Consider the following 15549-nt stretch of genomic DNA (forward strand, 5'->3'; position numbering starts at 1 on the left):
TGAGTCATTGATGTCCTTTAAATTAAGTAGTTACTACAATGGGGCCATATGAGATTGTAAAACTTTTAGCATTACAAATTTAAAAAAAAAAGTTATAAATTGACAACCACAAAATGTATACATTGTAAATAGTACAAGCTCTTCTTTCGATCCATCATAATTGAGTGCAGTTTTAAGAATTTCTGGGAGGCCGAGAAGGGGTCAAACTATAATTTACCCCTTATCTCAGAATACTAGAAAGTTTGTATAATGTTTTGCTTTCAAATAATATGAATTTAGAATTTTCAAACCTTGCTAAAGGGCCTGCATCATTATCATCAGATTAATATAGATAGGATGCCCTACCTGATTTCAGACAGTAATGAAAAAGGAAAAACTTAATTGATCATATTTATATGGAAGCATCCTCAGGTAGTGTAGATTCAAGTTTGTTCAAATCATGACCTCTGGGGATAGGGCGGAGCCAAAATGGCCGATCAAAGTTTTACATTGACATATATAGGAAAATTCTTTAAAAATAATTTTCACAAGAATAGCAAAGCCATGATTGGTCATGTGACTACTTTTGGATTTAAACTTTTCAATAATAAACCAATTTCTACCTTTTCCTAGCCACAGTGCTCAGATGAGCGATGTGGCCCATGGGCCTCTTGTTTAATGTTGTCTAGAAGCCTTTGATTATTTTACCCTTGACTGTATGTAGTTATTTAACGGTGACTTTGTGGATCGAGGGTCCTTCTCGGTGGAGTGTGTCATTGTCTTGTTTTGTTTTTAGCTTTTATTTCCCAATCATTTCTTCATGGCCAGAGGTAAGCTTTTATTTCCCAATCATTTCTTGATGGCTAGAGGTAAGCTTTAAGCTCACAGATGATTTCTAGCTATCAATAAATTTTATTGGTTGAGATATTTTTGCAACATAGCTAAAACATTTTTAATAAGAAACGACAATGGAAAAAAAAAAAATTGTTTTTTGCTCTACTGTAAACAAAATTGTTGTGTTTATACAAACTTTTAGATGATTTTCATCTTATGTACATGTAAATGTTTCTATTTCAGGTAACCATAAGAGTATAACGATGAATCAGATATATGGTTTTGAGGGAGAAGTCAAGTCCAAGTATCCTTATTTGACAAACCCCCCAACTCAATTCATGTTATCTATCTAAATTCCAGTAATTGTGATAATTGTAAAAAATAAAATTAGATTCTCTGAAATATGTGTACCTAATTAATGAATAGTTGTATCAACAGTTTGTGAAATTGTAAGATCCGATGAATGGCAGAATATACAGTAAAATAATGCCTTTTTGACTATTGTCTACCAGCAAAGTTTTTGAATTTATGTACCAGATAAATTTTAAATACTGCATGTATTTTTCTTTCAACATAATAGAAATATGATAGCTGATGAAGTGTAAATAATCCTTAACCGGTGTAGATATACGTCACAAATGGCCGACCTATTTACAGAGATATTTTACTGGCTACCATTAGCTCACTGTATAAACAACAAAATATTAGTAAGTCTACATAATCAGTGACAACATAATACAGAGATATATATTTAACTGGCTACCATTAGCACACTGTATAAACAACAAAATATTAGTAAGTCTACATTATCAGTGACAACATAATACAGAGATATATATTTAACTGGTTACCATTAGTACACTGTATAAACAACAAGATATTAGTAAGTCTACATAATCTGTGACAACATAATACAGAGATATATATTTAACTGGTTACCATTAGCTCACTGTATAAACAACAAAATATTAGTAAGTCTACATAATCAGTGACAACATAATACAGAGATATATATTTAACTGGCTACCATTAGCTCACTGTATAAACAACAAAATATTAGTAAGTCTACATTATCAGTGACAACATAATACAGAGATATATATTTAACTGGTTACCATTAGCTCACTGTATAAACAACAAAATATTAGTAATTCTACATTATCAGTGACAACATAATACAGAGATATATATTTAACTGGCTACCATTAGCACACTGTATAAACAACAAAATATTGGTAAGTCTACATAATCAGTGACAACATAATACAGAGATATATATTTAACTGGTTACCATTAGCTCACTGTATAAACAACAAAATATTAGTAAGTCTACATAATCAGTGACAACATAATACAGAGACATATATTTAACTGGTTACCATTAGCTCACTGTATAAACAACAAAATATTAGTAAGTCTACATTATCAGTGACAACATAATACAGAGATATATATTTAACTGGCTACCATTAGCACACTGTATAAACAACAAAATATTAGTAAGTCTACATAATCAGTGTCAACATAATACAGAGATATATATTTAACTGGTTACCATTAGCACACTGTATAAACAACAAAATATTAGTAAGTCTACATAATCAGTGACAACATAATACAGAGATATATATTTAACTGGCTACCATTAGCACACTGTATAAACAACAAAATATTAGTAAGTCTACATAATCAGTGACAACATAATACAGAGATATATATTTAACTGGTTACCATTAGCTCACTGTATAAACAACAAAATATTGGTAAGTCTACATAATCAGTGACAACATAATACAGAGATATATATTTAACTGGTTACCATTAGCACACTGTATAAACAACAAAATATTAGTAAGTCTACATAATCAGTGACAACATAATACAGAGATATTTATTTAACTGGTTACCATTAGTACACTGTATAAACAACAAAATATTGGTAAGTCTACATAATCAGTGACAACATAAAACAGAGAGATATATTTAACTGGCTACCATTAGTACACTGTATAAACAACAAAATATTGGTAAGTCTACATAATCAGTGACAACATAAAACAGAGAGATATATTTAACTGGCTACCATTAGTACACTGTATAAACAACAAAATATTGGTAAGTCTACATAATCAGTGACAACATAAAACAGAGATATATATTTAACTGGCTACCATTAGCACACTGTATAAACAACAAAATATTGGTAAGTCTACATAATCAGTGACAACATAAAACAGAGAGATATATTTAACTGGCTACCATTAGTACACTGTATAAACAACAAAATATTGGTAAGTCTACATAATCAGTGACAACATAATACAGAGATATATACGAGGGTTGTTCGAAAAGTTCGTGGACAACTGCCATATCTTTTTTATTTGACGTTATATGTTATCTAAATTTGATAGAAATATTTTAACAATAAATCCAAATGATATGTATTAATTTTGACAACATATTACGATTAATTAAAAACTTATCCAGATTTTAAAAATGCAAAAATCGGATCGCGGAGCAGGTAAAATTTAGTCAGTTACAGACAATACAATAAATAATGTCTATAGTCATATTCTCTGTAAACTGGAGGAAAAACGAAAAACTACCTAGAAATTCAAATTATAAATTGTAACATCGATACGTGTACCAAATGATGGTTTTATATGTTGCTTTGTTGAAAAGAAATCAACTTGAGAAGATAAGTTGTCCTTATTGAAAACGACAAAAATGATGACGTTTTAGAACGTCACAGAGCAGCAGGTACCGAAGCAATTTTGTGTTTTTCTTAGGTAAAATCCTGAATAAACTCTAAAAATGTTAAAGGAATCAAGAAAATATGTCACAAGCGAGTTGTGCATGTATGTACAAATAGTACAGGCAATATTTGAGTGACAGGGACTCTGTATCGGATGAGGATGACCTGTGAAGAAACGGTTTTATTGTAAACATCTGAACAAAACTTTAAAATTTGAAACGTAAATGAAAGACAAAGGCGCTTCAGAGTTGCTTATCCTGAGAAAGCAGAGTTAAGTACTAAAAGAAATTAAAACCTTAACAAAAGAAAATTATACAATATGAGATCAATTCTTAAAAAATAAATGTCAAGTATTAGAAAAATAATTTAATGAATGGGCATTGGAATATTCTGTGTGAAATATATAGGTATAGTATCTATTATAAATTTTCGACGCTATGTCTTGACGTTACATTGCCGTTTTGTGTGCTCTGCGGGTACAAAACATGTTGATTTTAAAATGAAGTAAATTTATTTGTGTTAAATCGAATGGAATGAAACTTCACACATCAACAAAGCAAATATTTTTACATATTATAATGTGCTTGTTTTGAATTTCCAGTGAGTAATATAACGAAGATGGACATCGTCCACGAACTTTTCGAACAACCCTCGTATTTAACTGGTTACCATTAGCTCACTGTATAAACAACAAAATATTAGTAAGTCTACATTATCAGTGACAACATAAAACAGAGAGATATATTTAACTGGTTACCATTAGCTCACTGTATAAACAACAAAATATTAGTAAGTCTATATCATCAGTGACAACATAATACAGAGATATATATTTAACTGGTTTCCATTAGCTCACTATACAAACAACAAAATATTAGTAAGTATACACTGCATAATCAGTGACAACATAAGGGCACAACACAAAACTTGCTTATAACTTATTATAAAATAATTCTAATGTATGGTCATCTAAAAATATTCAATTTGTGGTTGGAGCATATCTCGTATATATGCTGTTCAAAAACATTGGCGCTTTTGTGGAATCATTATCTGTCATTAGAGTTCAGTTTTCACTGATTTCATGGTTACCCCCTACCATGATTTTACATACATGAGGAACTTTAACCTATAAGCTGTATTTATAAATATTAATTTTAATACATTCTTTGAAATCTCTTCCTACACCAGTTTACTTAACCCCCCCCCCCCCAATGCTTGTCTTGAATTTGAATAATGTCCTGTAATACTAAGCAAAGATGACACATTCACTGAAAATATTATCAAAAACAATTTTAAGGTCACCTATCCAAGTTCAAGGTCACTTGCAGAAAAGTTAATAATTTACAAAGACACTTTTCACCATTGTTCATTGTATCCTGAAAATGTGTGAAGAATCGGGCCATATGGCATTTAATTAAGGTGAATGAAATTTGCTGAAGAAGAGTTATGCGCATCAACATGTCTGTTTATAAGGTCTCTTCCAATTTCTCCAGTTAATTGAATTATGACTGTAGGTAATGCACGGTGGTTTATTTATGACTGTAGGTAATGCACGGTGGTTTGTTTATGACTGTAGGTAATGCACGGTGGTTTGTTTATGACTGTAGGTAATGCACGGTGGTTTGTTTAAAGATGACAATGTGACCCTGGATGATCTCAGGAAAATTGACAGAAACAGACAACCCCCTGAATCAGGTACATTTCCCACAGGTAACAGAGATGTAAGCATGCGTCCCATAACATGTGGACCTCTTGATTTAATAGAAGAAAACTTGTACTTATCAGGTTTAATGTGCGAGCTTCTATGGTCCGATCCTCAACCAATGTCTGGTCGGGCTGAGAGTAAGCGTGGGGTGGGAACCATATTTGGACCTGACGTAACGAGGAAGTTTCTGGAACGGAACAATTTGGAGTACGTTATACGAAGTCATGAAGTTAAGCCAGAGGGATATGAGGTCTCTCACGATGGGAAATGTATAACTGTCTTCTCAGCACCTAATTACTGGTAAGTTGTTCAGAGAGAACAAAAATAAATAAAAGGAAAGCTTTATACAGAGATTACTAGCAAAATATTATATAGTGGGCACATAATATATTGTCTTTTATATTATAGCAATAAAAAATGCTATTTCAGAAGTCTACATGGAAATTTTCTTATATTTTTGTACTTTATGAAAAAAAAAACGTGGAATCTGCCTGATCTCAACCTTGCAGCAACTAAAGTGTTGGGGGAAGGCCCAGCATCTAAATGATGTTTTCTTATACTAAAACTTCACTCAGAAAAAAAGTGTCCTCTGCATTGTACTGGGATTTTGTAAATTCACAATATTTCTAGAACATCCCAGACGTGTATTTGAATGTTAAAACTTAAAAGTATAATAATATAATAATATATATGATATTTTTTTTAAATGTAAACCTAAGTATTGATTCCCATTTGAAGGTACATGTATGGGCTTAAATTTTACATAGGTATGTGCAAGGAAGGGTAATATTTTACATCTGGAATTTATTTGCTAAGAGCTATATATTTTAATTTCTGTCAGTGAAAAGTATTTTGTTGTTGACAGTGATACGATGGGGAACAAAGGGGCCTTTATGACCTTGAGAGGAGATGACCTTACACCCAAGTTTACATCATTTGATGCTGTGGTATGTGCATTTGATTATATATACTTATTTAATGTATATGTATGTAAATACATGTGTAAGAAATAGATAATATATTGTACATGTATAAATATGAGAATCCTCATTTTAATAAAATATTTAGTAAAAGAAGTGTGAAACAAAAATGTATTAAGCTCATTTAACTGTATTCAATGCTTTCTGTTTCAGCCACACCCTAATGTAAAACCTATGGCCTATGTAAACAACCTGTTTGGATTGTTTTAATCTTCATAGAAGGAAAAGAACAGACCACATGTAACTTATAATGTACCTCATGGGTTTATCACCCAATGTCATAGAAACCACATAATCCACATTATGCACATTATAAATCAGTCTTTTTAAGACAGCATCATCAATGTGCAGGCACTGAACTTTAAGTAATTTAAAATTATAAAGATTCGGCCGAATTAAGAGTTAAGTGATCATTATAAGTAGAAGTCTTAAATAAATGTAGTCGATCAAAGTCTACGGCTATATAAATGACCAAGACAAAGTATTTTATGCAAAAACACTGTTCATAGCTACATATTTGTGGCAGCTGATATTTTATTGTCAGGAAATGCAAGTTTTAATAAAATGATAAAAATCAATGATTTTTGTTATTTTACTTTGCTCCGTACGTATACAAAGTCAGAACAAGCAAAGTCAAATAATTGTGGTCGGTGTCTCTGTGGGTGAGATGTCATTAATTATGGAGAACTGTGTCAAATACGAACACCTTATTCTAGGTCATTCAAAAATTTAAATCAAAAGTGGCTTTTTTGAAAATTAGGTCATACACGAGGGTAAAGGGGCCAGAAATCATAGCATCCTTGGATATCATATTTCGAGAGAGCCAAATTTGAGTACAGTAGATTTATCAGAGCATAAAGAGGAGGAACATCAATCTTCCCCTTTTGACCTTTTTGTTGACCCCGCAAAGGGAAACAGCTTTTGTAAATTGTGGATTGACTATTGTTAAAAATAACATCAGTGAAAAAAGAACAACGACTTTTTTTTTATCATATACATTCGCATTTGTTTTCTTATGACACAAAATAATGTAATCTCTTTATTTACTCATTTTTATTGTTCTTTAATTCCCTCACCTGACAAGATCTGGACAATTACCCATATACTTTAGTGTGCACTTGTCTGATGGCAAAGTGGCAGTAAATGTTTGTCATCTAATTTAAGTATAAAATCATGACAACTTAACGTAAATTGTGTTCAAAGTATAAACTTATGATAGGTAACTGATTGATGAAATAAATTTTATGAAACAAAATATTTGTGGAGCTCACGATATGGAGTTTCAATTCTTGTTGATGTTCTCAATGTTACGTAAGAAAGAGATAGTCATTTGTATAAATTGTACAAAATGAATGAAGATGTATAATTCCTTAAAGAAAAGTTTTTTTTTAATATGTAGGGCTAGAATTCATTTGAGATATTTAAATTTCTTTACTTGTTTGTTTACCCATTGAGCAACAAACAGGTTGTCATTCGTATATATACACAGTCCATAGGGTCTACTCAGTCCACAGTCTATGTAACGGAGGAACTGTCCATCCTGGTCTATGATGTGGACACAGTCATTGAATAAATCAGCTGTAAGGATGTGACTCTGACTGTCTGTGCTGATTCCTCGTGGATAGAATGGTTCGTTCTTTGGAGCAGGAGTATGTCCAGTGTACCTGAATCTCAGTTTCCCGGCCTGATTGACCACCACCACTGCTGTAGCTCCATTGTCAGACACACAGGTATCCAGGTTCTTGTTCTCTTTTATGTATCTGATATAACTATCAGATGAATAGAGAGAGTTACCTTTATCATCAAGCTGAATGCTTTGTTTCTGTTTCTCTGTGGAGCCAGAGTAACGGACAACTTTTGTTTGTTTGTCATCATTTCTGATCATGATAACCAGGAAGTCGCCAGAGGAAGTACTACAGACACCGCAAGGTTTCCAGTTCTGTAGTCTGATCACCACCTCTATCTTCTCATTCTTCACAATGTTAACAGTTCTATCATCATAATCAATATAAACTAGATCTCCACTTTTTGTCACTGCTATGTCCTGTGGTTTATTCCCTGACGTTGTTGTGATTGACTTGAGTAGTGATCCCTGATTGATGCTGTAGAGTTTCATGGTGTTGTCATTCCCATTTGTCCAGATTTCTTCATCACTCAGACAGGCCACATTGTAAAGGTGCACGTTACGACTATAATCGGTGTCTATGGTGGTGACAGTCTCTGGTTCATCAAGCAGCCGTTTGACTGGAGGAGAGGATCCAGCTTCTGGTGATTTCTGTGTTGTCTTCATAGTGTAGCCATGTTTAACTGAAGATAAAGAACTTGCTGATAAAACTCCAAACAGTTTACAAAGTTCTCCAATTCTGCCTGGAGTAAATTTCGGTAAAGACGGCACATATTTCTCTGGAAGATCTCTGTATCTGTTTATGTTGAATAGTTTTGAAATATCATTTTCATTTACAATAACATTGTTTGAATCTATTTCATCCTTGATGTCTGAAATGTTCTTGTTTATTTCATCCAGATGTTTCTGTAGAGTTTGTAACTGTGTACTTTTAATCTCATCAACTTTAGCTTTAAGTTTCTTGACAAGTTTGTCAATTTCTCTGTGCCAGTCCTCTCCATGTTTTGTTATGGCTGTTGAGAGATCTCCATATTCCTTTTCTAACTGACTCATTCTGCTTTGTACATCAGAGGCAATGTCCTGATAGGTTGGATAAATTGTCTCATTTAATTCAATGAGGTCTTTCATAATTTTGTTTTTTCTTTCATCCAATAGTTGAAGCATTTTCAAAAATGCGTGACCCTTGTGTTGATCAGATGCAATGCAACTGATGCAGACAGGACTGTCACATTGTTTACAGTACATTTCACATCGTTCCCTATGAAATGTGCATCCTGGGTATTGGGGAGTAGTTTTTCGAAGCTTGAATTTGACAATTTCATGTTTCTTGGATTCATCAGAAATCATGTGTTCTCCCACACAGGCCTTACACAGGTTGACAAGACATGTATCACAGTGCATCTGTACCACAGCGGTCTCGCACAGGTCACATCGCATTACGTCCTGGGCACTGGTACGGGGGTCCATAATTAAATGTGGATCTGAATTGGATAATATATGATATATAATTTCATGATTATAATCATTATTTATTGATGTGTCTTGATATCATTTTGACAAGTCTAAGCTGTTCACTCGCGGAAAAAAGTATAAATTTGGGTCTATTTTATTTTTCTCTAATGGATATAAAGTAACGAATGTTGAAACTTTAATGATTTTTCCTGAGACAAAGATAAGGTATTTTATAAATTAGGTCTGATCATTCTGTCTTGACTTAAGGTTGTTAACAAAAAAGTGAAAATCACAGGTTTGATGAGACCTTTGATTTATGGTCACTTGACATGGTAGGCAATAATATGGTACAAAAGAACCCTCACTGCTCAAATGCTTAATTCTGAAAGCCTTCACTGATACATGAAGAGGAGTAGAAAATGTTTGATTTGGAAACGTCAAACAACAATCAAATACACTTCCAAAGAAAGTCCTCTTTAACTCCCCTTATACTACATTGATGTCCTTTAAACTTCCGATACAAGAGGGATCATATGAGATGGTAAAACTTTTAGCATTAAAAAAAATGTAAACAAGATAAGTTATAAATTGACAACCACAAAATGCACAATCTAATTAAAATTAGATGTTCCGAATCCGCTATCGATTCTCGTTTGAGAAGCGATAACGGATTCGGAACATCTAATTTTAATTAGATTGCAAAATGCATTACATTGTATGTAATACAAACTATTCTTTGGATCCATCATAATTGAGTGCAGTTTAAAGAATTCCTTGGAGGGTGGAGGGGGTTAAACTAATTTACCCCTAATCTCAGAATATAAGAAACTTTGTATATAATCCTTTGTTTTCAAATACTATTTTGAATTTTCAAACCATGCTAAAGGCCAGTACAGGGCCTGCATCATTAATGTTAGATAGATATAGGATATCCTACCTTATTTCAGACAGTAATGGCGTCCTGTTGATCAAATCCTCCCTGGTTACTTTGATCACTTGGTATTTGTTTTATCTACCTGTCAGGTATTTAAATTTCCTGTTTTGTATGTACTGGGGATTTAAATTTACCTATTGTGTATTTTCTAATGGAAAATCATTCAATAAATACATTTCAGGATGAGAGTTTTCAGTATATAGACTCTTGAATATTTTTTTAAAACAATTTTTATACTTACATCAAGTACATGGTACTTAATTTAGATTCTTGTTTCTACTTCAATCATTTTATAATGCTTTGCGCATTAATGTTTCCTATCATTGCAAAAACCAAATTATATCATGCTAATAATCAATGGTATGTAAGGCTAGATTAAAGGAATTTTGATTTCATAACAGTCATTTTTTTTTTTTTTTTTTTTTTTTTTGTAAAATACTTTTTGTTGGATAAAAATATCAATTTACGAGGGCCGTTCAAAAATTACGCGGACTGTGAGCACTATTATTTACTCTTATAGACGTCATATAGTTATGAAGTTTCATAGAAATATGTATCTTAAAGATTCCAATAAATTTTGGGCAAAATATCTGAATTCTAAAAAAATTCTGCTAAAATTATCGGTATGTTGATATCGCTGATGAGAGGTACGCAGCACGACAAAACATTTGAAGCAAAAGCAAGCGGAATCCAAAATTTAGCTCATCTATATACTATAATTCGCGATATTTTTCGATAATTTTCTCAAATGTATCTTTAAATTGTTCTATTATCATGTATATAGATTTGTAGCGTGATATTCGAAGTACTAACAGAAATATAGTGATTTTTCTCTGATGCGATTACCGTGAAAATGACTTCTTCTGAATTGACGGCGCACCACATTTTGTTAAATTATGTGTAATGCTCGAGATATCGCCAACATAGATCCAAAATATGCATAATAAAACATGTAGTAAATTAGGGTATTCGTGACATTCGTCCACAAATAGCAAATTGAAATTTAAGACCGTTAATCCTCTGTAAAAAGACTATACGGGAGGACGGAAAGAAGATTATCGACGAAAACGTTATCCGGACTGTAAAGAACGTGATTGACAGTCACCAATATCACACTATTTCTGATAAATACCTGAAGTTTTTGGTTTTAAAACAAAAAAAGAATATTCTTTACTTGTTTAATAGATTTTAAGCTTCACAAGAAATGTTGTTTGGATGTTGAGTAGATAAGGTAACTCAAACTGTACAGGTACTCTTGGGAAAATGTTGAGAAAATGAAAACTCAATCACATATTTTTTTTATAATGCCTTTAACGTCAAAGATTTTGCTGCTCCGTGTCTTAATGATATGTCTTGAAAAATCACTCAAAATTGATACCAATTTACAACATTTTGATATGAAATTTTGAAGACCATATAAGTAAAGATTCTTTTATATTATGTATGACATTTTGCCCGATTATGTCGTCAAATAATTTTTCTGTGCAACAAGTCCGCGTAATTTTTGAACGGCCCTCGTATAAAACCTTTTCTAAAAAACTTCAAAGAACATTGATTCACATTGATGATGATGAAATGTATGTTGTTTAATGTCCCTCTCTAGAGTTTTTAACCCATCCATATGGAGATGCCAACACTTGCCGTTGGAGGGCTGCAAATTTCGTTGTATACTCGGCACTCATGGCCATTGAGCAGTGAGGGGTCTTGCTTGTGTGAAAACCAACTGCAACACGTGACCTCTGTTTATATGGTCTCTTCTGAATGCTTGGTGAATCACATTGAAAAACATAAATAAAAATTGTTGCATTAGAAGATTTTAAGTTCAAATTAGGAATTTTCGAATTAAAATTATAGATGAAAGAGTTGTCCTTCCTGTCTGAGGATTGGATATCCTTAAATTTCAGCGCCTCAATCATTTAATATTTTGACATTGTCCAGAGGAGTTTATTACAGTAGCTACAGAATTTGAATTTTTGGCAATGCACAGATCATTTGCAGATATAAGATTTTTTTTTTTAGAAATATGCCTTCTGGTTTTGCCAAAAATATTTTGAACATTTATTTCCAGTAAGTGTATAGACAAAGTTGATTAATTTAAAATATTCTTCTATCACCTGCATACAATGTTTTCATTTCCACAAGTTATTTGATACTCAAGAGTGCATTCTGAGTAGGGTCAATGTGTTAGGCAGCTACTTTCAGATAAGCTAATGTTACAGGTATTGTATCACTGTCTCAAAATCTCTGTTTCCTTTTGAGAGTTTCTCAGGATCTTTCAGAATTTCTTAAAGTACATGTACATACTAAATTATACTGTATTGTCATTTATTTTGACAGGCTTACTATAGGCGAGCTTCGGCCAATATGGCTCTGGGGAAATTCAAAGTCGCTCTCAAAGATTTTGAATCGGTAAGAATTGTATCTGTGACATTACATTGTAACAATACAATATGCAAAACCTTCTATTAACTATTGTATTGGATTCATTAGATTCATTACACTTTATTGTTTTTGTGCCAGAGATCCCATATTCAAAGCCAACAAGCTGTATACTTAGTATATCTATTGTATTCTATTTTGATATCTCAATCCTACAGTTAAAAAATAAAATAAATGTCATTTAAATGTTTCTACTAAATTAGGTCATAAAAGTGCGGCCAAATGACAAAGATGCGAAAGCAAAGTACAGCGAGTGTAAGAAAATTGTCCAGATGCAGGCTTTCCAGAGAGCGATAGCTGTGGAGGAAAATCATAAATCAGTGGCTGATAGCATCGATCTGGGTTCTATGAGTACGTATTTGTACTGATACCATGTATGTACTATTTGTTATTCCTATAACATATATCTATATGAAAAAAAGTCATAACATTTTTAATGTTTTACTGAGCGGGCATATAAAAATCATGTTTGACCGCTGAGTGAGATGTAGTATCGCTTATGTCACACAATGGGCGGAGCTTAATCTCATTTGCATTTGTTGGTGTTCAGCAGTGATGAACCTAAGGTTACATCATGGAAGACAGTACAAGATACATGTATGTCAAAAAATATCTAAAATGAAAGATATAACAAAAGAGTAAAACATTTATTGACGGTGTTCTCAAGCAAAATGCGTTTTTTGAACCTCAAACCAAACAAACAGTTTTGTTCTTGGGTACAACAAAATGCATGTTGCCCTTGAACTCAGTCAATAAATGTATAATATTATCTGCACACATTAGTTGGCTAAAGTGGACTATCTTTATACAAAGGTTAGATTGATGAACATGGATTCCATATTAGGGTGAAACATAATGTGTGAAATTGTTTGTTTTTTCTTTATGAACATATTGAAGTTATGAAATATATGGAGATAATGAATAGTATTTAAGCTCAAAAGTCCATTAAACAATACAAAGTAGGAGCAGAGCAAACTCAGACCTCCAAAACATCAGAGGTGGGATCAGATGCCATGGAGGAGTCAGCATCCCCTGAAGACCGTTGTCAGTTTTCTATGACATATTATTATTGAGGAAAATGAGTAGAATTTTTGTTTGGTAATTCAAATGTTACTCTACCTATCAATTTTTTTAACCTTGCATGAAAAAATTATTAATTTCAGTTGCCATTTAAAAGCATTGCCACTAAATTTCTGTTTGGAAAGGGTAACTAAAATCTTGAAAATTTAGGTGGAAAAGTGATTCTCTAAGGATTATAATGAATCCTTGGCGAGAATCCTAGGTAACTTTCATCAAATCAGACAACTGAACACTACTTTTTACAGGTATAGAGGACGATTACCAGGGGCCTCGATTTGAGGGCGGCAAGATGACTCTACAGTTTGTCAAAGATCTCATGCAAACATTCAAGGAACAAAAGAAACTCAACAGAAAATACGCTTATCAGATAAGCAAGAATTTAGGCATAACACTGAATAAATACGCTTGATATTTTAGTATTAACATGATTAAGGTAATAGATCTTTAGACCTAAAATGATCTTCCATTGATAATCGGGGAAATAATAAGTACATGTATTTGTGATTTAGTAGGGTATGTTGTTTATGTTTTAATTCAGTAAATAAACATCAAATCCTGTTCCATAAACAGAAACATAAATATTTATTATTTTTACATGTTCTACATTTACGGAGTTTTTTTTAAAATAATTTGTAAATCTCAATGTTTACTAAATGTTTTTGATAGTTTCTAGTCGAAGTAAAAAAGTTCTTTGTTAAACAACCCAGTCTAGTGGATATTACAGTGCCAAAGGTAAGATCTATTGGTTAAATATTTATTATCATTTTAATTTAAGAAACTCTAAAATATTAGAAAAACTTTGGAATCTTTTTATTCTATTTTCAGGGGGAGAAGTTCACAGTTTGTGGAGACATTCATGGTCAATCAATTCTACGACAAGTTAAATATATTTGATCTCAATGGTCTACCGTCAGAAGAAAACCCTTATGTATCCTTTATGATATCAGTAATAATTAATGAGAATATCTTACAAACTACATATAGATGTAATTTATAATCCAGAACCTTCTAGACAGAAAATTCAGTTTCACCAGATTTAGATATTGATGGTTCATTACTCTATTGATACAAAGATCAACCCTCATAAATTCCAGTTTTTTATCAGATTGATATATTGATATTTATACCTGTATTATTACAACATTATTGCAAATAGTTTTCAATTAAGATATAATCTAGAAGCTTTTGATTATTCTACCCTTGACTGTATTGAGTTATTTAACGGTGACTTTGTTGATCGAGGGTCCTTCTCGGTTGAGTGTGTCATTGTCTTGTTTTGTTTTAAGCTTTTATTTCCCAATCATTTCTTCATGGCTAGAGGTAAGCTTTTATTTCCCAACCATTTCTTCATGGCCAGAGGTAAGCTTTTATTTCCCAATCATTTTTTCATGGCCAGAGGTAAGCTTTAAGCTCAAAGATGATTTCTACATTATCAGTGACAACATAATACAGAGATATATAACTGGCTAACATTAGTACACTGTATAAACAACAAAATATTAGTAAGTCTACATAATCAGTGACAACATAATACAGAGATATATATTTAACTGGTTACCATTAGCACACTGTATTAGCAACAAAATATTAGTAAGTCTACATAATCAGTGACAACATAATACAGAGATATATATTTAACTGGTTACCATTAGAACACTGTATAAACAACAAAATATTAGTAAGTCTACATAATCAGTGACAACGTAATACAGAGATATATATTTAACTAGTTACCATTAGTACACTGTATAAACAACAAAATATTAG

At 32.2% G+C, this 15549-nt stretch overlaps 3 protein-coding genes across 3 annotated transcripts in view; 2 read left to right on the top strand and 1 right to left on the bottom strand.

Moving 5' to 3' along the window:
* Positions 1–15549, top strand: part of LOC134234356 (serine/threonine-protein phosphatase 5-like) — a 124581-nt gene that overhangs the window by 82371 nt on the left and 26661 nt on the right. The window lies entirely within an intron of this gene.
* On the top strand, positions 1943–6831 carry LOC134234357 (serine/threonine-protein phosphatase 5-like). The gene is made up of 5 exons (XM_062716413.1): positions 1943–1960; positions 5176–5263; positions 5354–5573; positions 6139–6220; positions 6407–6831. Exons 2-5 carry the CDS (start codon positions 5179–5181, stop codon positions 6461–6463), a joined length of 444 nt encoding a protein of 147 aa, XP_062572397.1. The 5' UTR covers positions 1943–1960; positions 5176–5178; the 3' UTR covers positions 6464–6831.
* Positions 7257–10325, bottom strand: LOC134234371 (E3 ubiquitin-protein ligase TRIM71-like). The gene is made up of 2 exons (XM_062716431.1): positions 10267–10325; positions 7257–9358 (listed from the first exon to the last, which is right to left on the bottom strand). Exon 2 carries the CDS (start codon positions 9342–9344, stop codon positions 7662–7664), a length of 1683 nt encoding a protein of 560 aa, XP_062572415.1. The 5' UTR covers positions 9345–9358; positions 10267–10325; the 3' UTR covers positions 7257–7661.

This window comes from Saccostrea cucullata, unplaced genomic scaffold, assembly GCF_032062105.1.
Source record: "Saccostrea cucullata isolate Sc308-1 unplaced genomic scaffold, CSIRO_AGI_Scuc_v1 ctg575, whole genome shotgun sequence".
In the NCBI taxonomy this organism is placed as follows: domain Eukaryota; kingdom Metazoa; phylum Mollusca; class Bivalvia; order Ostreida; family Ostreidae; genus Saccostrea; species Saccostrea cuccullata.